At 31.6% G+C, this 10,746-nt stretch overlaps 1 protein-coding gene across 1 annotated transcript in view; it reads right to left on the bottom strand.

Moving 5' to 3' along the window:
* Nucleotides 1–4,025: 4,025 nt before the first annotated feature.
* LOC116769518 (RNA/RNP complex-1-interacting phosphatase) overlaps nucleotides 4,026–10,746 on the bottom strand; it is a 31,016-nt gene continuing 24,295 nt past the window's right edge. The window contains exons 6-8 of the mRNA XM_032660640.2: nucleotides 8,177–8,217; nucleotides 4,667–4,774; nucleotides 4,026–4,597 (exon numbers count right to left, since the gene is read on the bottom strand). Of these exons, the coding sequence (XP_032516531.2) occupies nucleotides 4,314–4,597; nucleotides 4,667–4,774; nucleotides 8,177–8,217 (433 nt within the window). The 3' untranslated portion in view covers nucleotides 4,026–4,313. The remainder of the gene's footprint in view (nucleotides 4,598–4,666; nucleotides 4,775–8,176; nucleotides 8,218–10,746) is intronic.

The raw sequence follows: 10,746 nt of genomic DNA, 5'->3' as shown, positions 1-10,746 counted from the left end.
GATATGTAAATTGCTCTTTTGAAAATAATATTATATCAAAAGAATTACCATAATACGGTAAACAGTAATTTGAATCGATAGTTTTATAAGATTGTATGATACCATTCCATCACTTGTTCTATTTTTATACTGAGAACTTTATCTCTATATGAAATAATATAGATTGGGATACAGGAAGTGATATATTAAAAATTGATCGCTTGATCATAGGGAGCGTGTAAAAAAATAACAGGTCTTTGTTGACTTATCCTTGTTATTTTTTATTGTATTGAATTTGTATATCCTTAGGCGAGCGCCGCTTTTTATTAACTACATGTTTAATATGTTTTATTTATTAAAAGATTAAGATGAGAATTTATTCGAGGGGTGGATGTAAGGATATTTTTAAAAATATGACTAATATTATTTACTATTTTTTCGTTATCTGTTACTTTTAACTATTATTATGTATGAAAGTTTTTTTTTTTGATATCAATATATCTTTGAGTCAATGTTCTAAGACTGCTTTAAACTCTAAGTATCTTGCGTCATCCTTAATAGCGATGGCAATGTCACATGATCATTACACTACATTTTCTCTATTGAAATTTGAAACTATACAAACTGAACACGCACTTTATAAATGACAATACAGTAAATAAATAATAAAATAATTCACTTCAATCAGTTATTGAAATTATTTTAGTACGTAGCTCATAATAAAATTTAAACAATTAACTTTGACGTTAAAATTAACTACAAAGCAGATACCCGAAAAAGTCTATTTTTAATAATAAATACATTTGTATATTTCTATTATGAATATCGAAGTAAGTATGTTATATTCAGGCCATTGACGCCGCAAATAAAAGTACAGCTTAGTAAAGAAAAGTGTATTTATAATAGATACTGTAAAATGACTCGACAGTATCATGAGAAGGAGCAATTGAAAAAAGCAACATAAATTGTAGGATTTTATTCCAAAATATAATACTACACTAAGAAATATTGAAATATTATAAAAATTAATACCGTTTTATAATCAGTACATACATGTACTTATAAATTTCTTCTGTTTTATCAATGATACATATTTTTTCTTATGTACCACCATAATTAATGACCAGTTTTCAAAACAAACGTGACCATATCAAGTATACGACAGTTGTTCCGACCGGTAACATTTTATTGCCAACAAAACACTATAACAAAGTGACCAAGCTCAGATTGAATGTGAAGATAAGTCTCATAAAACTGTCTTAATTAATTGATAAAATAATCAATACGATGAGCTACTACTTCGTTAAATGACTAATGGTTGAAAACTATTTTATTGAATCATAAAATTTATGATTGGCTTTGATAACGACCGACTTCTAGGATTATAACACATACCATATTATATATACGTGTTATATAATTGGGTGAAATAAAACCAAAATCCAGTACAACCAAATTCCCATCGAGCCGCATAAGTATTACAGTCCGCTTACTAGGAAAATGCATCGCAAAATAAACATAGTTTGAAATATATTTTGATATACTTCCGTTGATACAATTATAAGTGAAGATATATGAATGAAAAACTGGAAACTGTGAAGTGTGACAATACAAACACATGGTAAGAGTATATACTCTTTAAACACATACGAGGAGTCAGATTTTCCATATTTCTAGCATTGATAGATAATAATAACTAATGTTCAATAAGACCGTAGAACATTACAAAAACTTTGATTTAAACGGTTTACAATTTCAAAGATGCAGAATAATTTTATTATTTAAAGTCAAATATTATATTATATTTTTGTGTAAATTGAATAAAGTACCACCGAAGGCGGCTTGAGATAACTATATAGAACAGTTATTTTACATATATCAATATATTAATTCAAATAGTCGTGTGTAGTTAAAAATATATGGCAGTTCTATATAACCGGTTTATTAAGGAAAATTTGTGAAAAAATATTCACTGCTAATTCGTACGTCTTTCAAGAGTTTAAGAGTTTACTATATTAACATATTAGAGACTTCTATCCGTCCGAGACTTCTTTCGCGTAATTGAAGTTTCTTTTGAACTTCTATATTTTTGCAGGTTTTGACAGTTCCGTTTTCTTATGTCCATCAGTTGACTTCTTTATGTTGACGAAAGTGATTATCAAGGGCCTAAATATAAAAATTCTATAATCATATCTTCCAAAATTACGGTCTTCCAAACATACTTTCCTTGATTCAAACCCTTCCACTATTTGTTATAAAAGATACGGCCAAGTTTTAATCTATGTTTATTAGACAAATAGAATGAATGCATATATTCAAACATTTACCTTAACATACTTTTATATTAACAATAATTTGTATTATATCAACCTTACATTATGTTTAAGTTCAAAACATCTGACTATTGTTTTCCTATAATACGATAACAATCAAAATGGCGCCCGAGGCGTCATCAACTGTCACCGATGTAAACGAGCGCATTAAAATGAAACGGCGCAAAGGTAATGGACATAAATTAAACGGTCATTCATGTCACTCAAAACGAAGGATCTAAGAAATGCGCTTTGACGGAAGCCAGGTAGTTAAGATTGGAAACAAAAATATAGATAACAATGTTAAGATGTTACATTTTATTAGGAAATAACAAAGTGGAGCTAATTTACGTTTTAACGTCTGACAGATAGTGCCTGTAATGATAGATATCGTCTCGGAGAGAAATTAAATTGTAAGGAAATATGTATCTACATTACATAGAACTTAACAACAACTCTTCAATTCTCAAGCAGATTGAGTTTTTAATCAGCTCAGAAGCAAACAATAGAGCAATAACTGTAGACGCATCGACTTGTGAAAGCTACCACTATCGAAAACAAATAAATCAGACACAACCTAGAACGTTACCTGTATACTGAACAAACAAACGTTAGTCGTAAGTCACTTCTGTAATATAAAACATACCACAAGTTACCCTGGAAGTGGGACATCGTTAGAGTCAACAACATTCGTAACTTCTTATATTTGTAGACACTGCAAGTCCAATTGTGTTTCATGTTTTCGAATGTTATTTACAGAATTGAATTGCTAAAAAATATACTTCCGTTATAGAATATACGTAGGTATATGAATTTTAAAATGATCAATAGCACTCAATAATCATCTGCTTAGAACGTCTGCTACTTCTATATACCAGAAAAACAAATGCGTGATTTTATTACGAATTATATGTTTGCACAGATCATGGTAAAAAAAAAAATACCACAGAATATGCTATAATTTTAACAAATAAATATTAATTTTCTTTCGAGGCAATTTATTAAAAAAATACCCCACTTCGTTATATTGTAAAAATGATAAGACGCCGTTTAAGAAGCTCGAATTATCTGTGCAGTAAATGTAATCGTTAAAAATTGTTGCACCCGAATTCTTTCACGACGTATTTCGTAAACACAATCTTAAGGGCATCGTGGCAAGCAGAGCAAAGAAAGAATTGCCTTCATTGAGCACATTAACGGAAGATTTTTTAATAAATGAGCTCCTAAAGATTTTATCACTTTCAGTATTTCGAAAGAAAAGTCCATTAAGCAGAAATAAAAGTAATGAGATAGGCGAATCTTACTTCCCATTTGAATAATTTAAGGTATAATTTTAATGCCATGCAATTATATAAAGATTGAAATAAAATCGAAGTGAATTAATGTTTGCAGAAAATATTTATAGGAAATATATTTTTAAAGAAATCAACTTCGATAACTAATCAGCAATTGCATTTTTTTTTTTTGGTGTAATAAAAAGTGAATCATTTTTAAAGTCATAACTATTAATATCAATGGCTCACGTAAATTTAAGGCATTTCGAGTTGTCTCTAAAATCTGAAGCACGCTTACGTTGTCACGTCATTTTACGTGATTCTTTCAATTCGTTCATAATTAGACGCGTTCACATGGGTTATCATTTTTACTAACATATAGTTATCAATAAAGTCTAGAAACAAAAAAAAAAATATTTTCATAGCGATGATTAATTCAGGGGATAAAAAAAACAACAACTACATAAGAAAAATGAAAATTTATTGGAGTCAAAAGTTTTTTTAAAGGTACATTTAAATTAAGCATAATTATTTATAATACAACATCAACAACCTTTAGTGATAAAAATCAATAATGGTTCATCAAAACTAACAGAAAGGAGAAGGTCTTGGCAATGGATAAGACAGCATGAGACCAACAGAATAGGGACATTGATTTATATTATATCAATTACTTACAATTTAAGTAACTTTATCTGTATTAAGTATTGTACTAATTTGTTGTATTTTAAATTAGCTTTAACCAATGTCAGTAATCGTATTTAAAATTATACTTATTTGAAGATCGACCGTAGTCTGATGGATTAGACTTTTTATTCTTATAATTTTTGTCAGTGGTTATATTACAATTAAAATTTTTCTTTGATTTTTTAGTTTTATTGTGTTTTACTGGTGATTCATCAATTGTATCATCGATACGTCTCACAATTGTGGAACAATCAGGACCAACATCGGGAGGTGGTGGTATTTCTCCTAAAATATCAGCGACGTAGTTTTGCCTTTCTATGGCATATCCTCGGGCCCTTTGGAATTCTGTAAAAGTAATTTGTTTTTAATTTTACCAATATATATTCAACCTTTATGACCTGAACAACTGCTTACCCTTTATAGCATCGTGTGGTGATATTCCGAGACGATCACGCATGTACCTGCAAACCATATACCCGGTTCTGTTTAAGCCATGAGTGCAATGTACACCAACCAAAGAATCTGAAACAAAAACAAATATCTGAAATAGTACACGAAAAACCATAATATGTTTTGAAAATAATGTCTTTCAAAATAATGTTCATCGTTAACCCCAAAACATAAATAACAAGAGTTTAAAGTAAAAAAAAAAACAGTCAAAACGATCGTCATAGCTGGTCTAAAACAAAATAATCACTCCAAAGGGAAAATCCGAACAAACAAACGAAATTACTTAAAAACGCGATCAATAACTAAAATCGTCGCAGGAAAATAAATGGCGAGCATGTTTGCGTCTTCAAAATCGCACCGCAAACATCGGACAGGGGTCGTTGACTCGCGCCCTCTACACCCCTACACCCCTCCGTGAGGAGCGCATTTAAGGAAGGGGGTAAAACGGAAACCGTGGCCGTGGTTTGACACATCCTGAGGAAGACCTTTGGAGTAGGACGAAAAGATTAACAACTGTCTGCAACTCAAATTTCGAACGAAATGACTAGGAAAATAATACTTCATTATAAAAGTAAGGAAAAACATAGAACAGTTAAAATTAACGACTTTCAGAACATCCAGGGTGAAAATAAACATCTGCAAAAAATGTAAAATCCCACGATGAGTATGAAATGAAAAAAAAATTCCCCGTGCAAATTCATTCCACAAGATGTAAGCAAAAAAACAACATTCCATTTACAACAATTCATCAAGAGAAGCATTCGCCAGCGACTTAATTAACGGCTAACTCGTTTTTCAATTACAGAAACAAACAATATATATGATAATTGCAAAGGAACAAGACATTCAGACATTGCGAGTTGAGAAATCAATTAAACCATTTCCCTGTAAACACATTCGTTACTATAATGTGGAATGCTAATCGATACTATTATTAATAACGTTATGAAATCGATACAATTGTCATATCATTTTGTGACATAAAAAGATGAGCATCGATTATTACTGACATCGAATGCCTTCAGCATTGTGAGACGAGCCGATATCGATAGGCACTGGATACATCGCCCACGCGACGACCCCCTTACAACGTAATCGGCTTATTAGGATTTTACCACACGCATATGTGATTATGATGTCTGGCATTTACAGTGAGAATCTTGTCGTTTAACTATTTATTTAGTTGCGAAAATTGAAATTCTGTTAGTATAATTCGTTCAGACTATAAAAGACCTCGTCTAATAGCTTTTTGAATTGCTTCATCGCCTTGTACTCCTTGGCGCCACGCGTGGGTCGAGATGAGAAGTTGACTGATTACGTATTTAAAATATAACTGTTGCAGTACATGTTTTGTAGTTTGGTATTTTTATTATACAACGGATGGGCTTATTTGTTTTACATAATTATTATTATCAAAATTCCATTGGCTATATAAAACTGTACATATTTATAAATGTAACATACTTTCGTGTTAATTTGTGTCAATAATTTAATATGAAAACTATGATATTTATTTCCAATACTTTTATCTCTGGGACATTTGTTACTATGTCTCACTCGCCACAGTCCAACTTTGTCTATTTTATGTTCGAACAAAGTGAACTATTTCAAATGCAGCTATATTTCCAGTTCTCATGCTAACAAACTTAGAAAGTTTATTTCAAGAGATCTTTTGTTAACTCAGCAAATTCATTCTAACAAACCACACAAACATTAAATCAGATAAAGCAAAATTTGTTGTATATTGTTGGTAAAACAGGAAAACAAAAACACAAACATATTATTTAATTTTATATTACGAGCGTGCAAGTGGCAAGTCATGTCTTTAACGGTACCACAGTTCATTTATCACTCTTGCAATGTTGAGAGATGTGACAACTCCTGCCACACGCGTCAAATATTTTGAAACGTTCAATGTATCATTTTGTTTTATTATTGGTGTTGTATATATTTTTTTATATCCTAAATGAATCGGTAATATTATATTCGTTACGGAGACGCGTGGTAGCGGACCACCCTTGCAACGGTAGCAAGTGCTCGCGGCGGTATCTCGTGAATCGGAGCACGAGGTCGTGCCGCGTGCGATAACGTCTGAAATATAAATATCTTCGCATTACCAGCCGAGCGCCACCTCCTATTTCAATGTAAATATATATGACACCTCCCTTGAAACTCGGATCGCATTTATTGTGCATCTTGTATAATATTAGCGTATTTGTAAGACCATCTCTGCGGTTTACCAGTATATATGAAACTTATTAAAGTTTAGACGCGTATAATCTTAAACAGGAAAACTATGTCATAAATTACTTCATTTATATAAGAAACAGAAAATTAAAATAACACAACTAAATATATACATATTTAAATTAAGGGCAATAACAACAATTGCATAATTAATTAAATAGATAAAGCATTAGTTATGTTTGTAAACGCGGCGCTAACCACGGAAAAACCAGTCGCTTAAAACGCGCATCTCACTCAATCTACACAGACACCGATAACTGGCCATTACAAATGAACACGCCGACAGATACTAGCATGCTCACAATTAATTGAAACTACCCACGTAATCTAATAAGAGCTAGTTTTGATGTTAGAGACAAACAAGGGCGATCGTTCGTCGTTCGTTCATTCGTATTAAGAACTTAATGAACATTCAGAATATTATGTCCGTCACCGTGAGAAGTCCGATGATAACCACGAATTGTGTCAATGTAATTAAAAGTGTAGCTGCCGATAATCTGAGACGTGTGGATCGAATCTACTAGTTTTGATTGCTATTGACGAACCAGCGCAACTAGAGCCCCATCACCGCCACAAGTGTATGCTAATGAGGTGTCAATGGAGAGCATCGTTCAATAAACATGTTACACATAGAGAGTTGAAATCAAAGCGAACTTTAATTGAAATCGTATGTTGTGTCCAGCTTGTGATAAGCGTTCAAATAATGTTGATGCTTGATGGGTCAGTTACGTAAGAGTACTGCGAATAGAATAGAAAGTGATAATTTTTATTGTCTCTATATAGAGTCAATTATTATATGTAAAAGTTCAATTGAAAATAAGAAAACTTTACGACAGATCATGATTGACGTCGTATTTACTCGAGACTTTGAATACAATAGAATGAGAATTAGTAAGTTTTATAGCGAGTTTTATAAAGGCACAACAAAACTTTATGATCACACATAAAGTAATACAATTAGGCAATGGGCATACATTAACACCTCACCGAGACGATTCTCCCACACAACATTTCTACTTATTATTGTACCTACATCAAAGTTTACAAAACCTACTTGAAATTGCCAGCCGTGAGAGTGTCATACCGGACAAACGGATTCATTACATCCAACTTTATTATATAAACCTTTTGAAAACCACAAGAGACCCTTTCAATGTCGCAAACCTTTTGAAAAGCTTAATTTAATAAAGTCCCATAACACCAAAATTTACTTTAATGTTCACTTACCGTCATCCCCTTGAAGAAATCCATCAACGGTGTCCATAAATCTAAAAAGTAATAAAACCAAAATATTAAAATAATATTAAATGATAAAACACAAACAAGTAATCGAAAATATTTAAGATAATTGAGTTCACGATGTAACAATAACATAATTTATTTGACGGCAATGAAATTAATATAATATGTAAACACGAACGAATAGCAATCATTGGAAACGAATAATTAAATGACAAAGCTCGTCATCAAAATACTTTACTGCATTACATCACAATATAATACCTTGTTCCTAATATCAAAATATCGATAGAACATTGGCGAAGATGTAAAACGATATGTTACATGCCATACGAATATAATTTAATTGAATTTCACAAAAATGTTAAAACTACTAACGCCTGTCCGATATGAAATATTATCATGTATCGATCGCAGCGTGTCGCCATAGTTTAATCGATTTTTTTACACCTAAAACCGCACGATCAGTGGGCGTCCTAGAATTACAAGGCGTTTCTGCCGACCGACGGATTGCATATCTGACTGTTTCGTGAATTATGTTTGTTTGCGTCATAACAAATGTCTTTTAATGTTGAAATGGAGGCGCCAAAATATTTGGAATGCTTTTTATAAAAATGAAGAGGGATGGCTTGATAAAAATCTATTTAAATTTCAATAGAGGTTCAACGAAGCTTTGGGTTGTTAACGACGTGTTTGGTAAGTTGGTAAAGACATCGCGATGATTGAGCCTTGTCATGTAAAATCGTAACCCTGTCGTTCAGCCAGTTCAATTGTCGAATAATTCTATCATAATCCCCTCCAGAACAAGGTAACCTTAAAATTATAATAGACGTCAAAAATTAACATGTTCATTAATAAATATTCATACAGAAAACTTTTATTAATTAAATCGACAAATCAAATTCATAAATACCGTGAAACTATAAATTAAAATAGTCAAAAGCATTTAATAGTCCAAACGAGACTGATAGACAAATATTTCTATAGAAATGTAATCTTTACCCCAATAAGTACAAAACGAAGCCATCCACGACGTGTGGCGCCAGAGAATAAACAGTTTAATTATGCATAAAGTCACGACTCAACAAAATCATAGAAACAAGTTTTGTCTTACGCAAGTCCAACTTTTATTACCGAATCGAGTTTCTGATCAATTGTTTAATTTTCCGTAGAAGCTGCTAATTGATTTTGAGAAACGAACTTTGAAATCTATATAAAACAAATCACTGAGGTGAAGGATTTTTTTTATAGACTTAAACGCTTAGGTTCTTTAAAAACTCGAAAATCAACACTTAAATTCCTTGAAAATGAATTATTTATCGGTAGAATGTTCGATTCTTAAAACAAGTATAAATAACAAATATCAACGCACACCAAAAAACCATTCCGAGTCATTTATAATAACAAAAGCTATTCAAGGCTCTTTAAATAAAATTACATTTTGTCACGAACATAAAGTAGGCAACAAAGTCAATAATAAACGAATTAAAAGATGAAATATTTTGCCGAATGAGAAGTATATCTTTAAAAATTATTACGTACGACGAGATCTACAATGAGATTGGACGACTTTAGAACTTTGGATTAAACTTTCTAAGCATTTCCTGGTCAAGCAGCACGGACGTCATTATTTAAAAACTGTCAGAATTATATATTTTATTGCTGGAACGGGTAGATCGAAGCAACGTGAATTACATGCTTTCTTATTTAATATTAGTTGCGTCTTACGTTTGTGAGATAATTTATATCCACATCGTTATCTCAACGTAGGATCGCTCCCTGTTATAATCCGAGTATTTTTCATACAACCATACCGCCGTGACTGTGACCCTAGTAGAAATATTATTTAAGCGCTTGAAACGTCTCCGCAATTATTATAGGCTTTAACAATTACAACAGCCAGCTACCTTCGGGATTCGATTGCGTGTCAAAAACGTTATATGAGTATCATATAGCAGTATTCAATGCAAGATCATTATCGGTGCGATATCTCCAATAGTTAATATCAGATATCCAATCACTCTTCAAGCTCCAACCCGTTTGAAAATTAAATAAGAATGCGAAATAAATAGCTCTCCAATTTCACAAAATATATTAAAAACTATGTAATTTAAAACGTACATGTTCGCATATAAAGTTTTAGTTTTGTAATATCCTATTTACATTACTTTTATTATAATTAGTAAATATCTTATGTATATGTGTGTGTGGTTATTTATAAATAAATTAAAACTGCAAAGTTAACATTTAACTTATGATAAAATAAATCTCTACAATGAAAAATTTATCTGTTGATCATATCGTTTTTCAAACCGAAAAATAAACATTATTTTTTATAAGAATTTTAAGTATTATTTAATTAGATCATATGAGAAACGTATCAAATCCCAGGTTATATAATACAGTCCATCAAGTTCACAACATAACAGAATACGTGATCTAGGTGCATCCATCATGGTAGAAGCGTACAACGTACAACTCGGGCTACACGGAAAGTGCTTGAAACGGAGATAATAGAAGACATCTCGATACAAGGACAGATAAAGAGGGTTCCCATG

Source organism: Danaus plexippus, chromosome 14 (assembly GCF_018135715.1).
Source record: "Danaus plexippus chromosome 14, MEX_DaPlex, whole genome shotgun sequence".
NCBI classification, from domain to species: domain Eukaryota; kingdom Metazoa; phylum Arthropoda; class Insecta; order Lepidoptera; family Nymphalidae; genus Danaus; species Danaus plexippus.
Note: the sequence above shows the minus strand (reverse complement) of the source record. Positions and strands in the feature narration are given on the sequence as shown.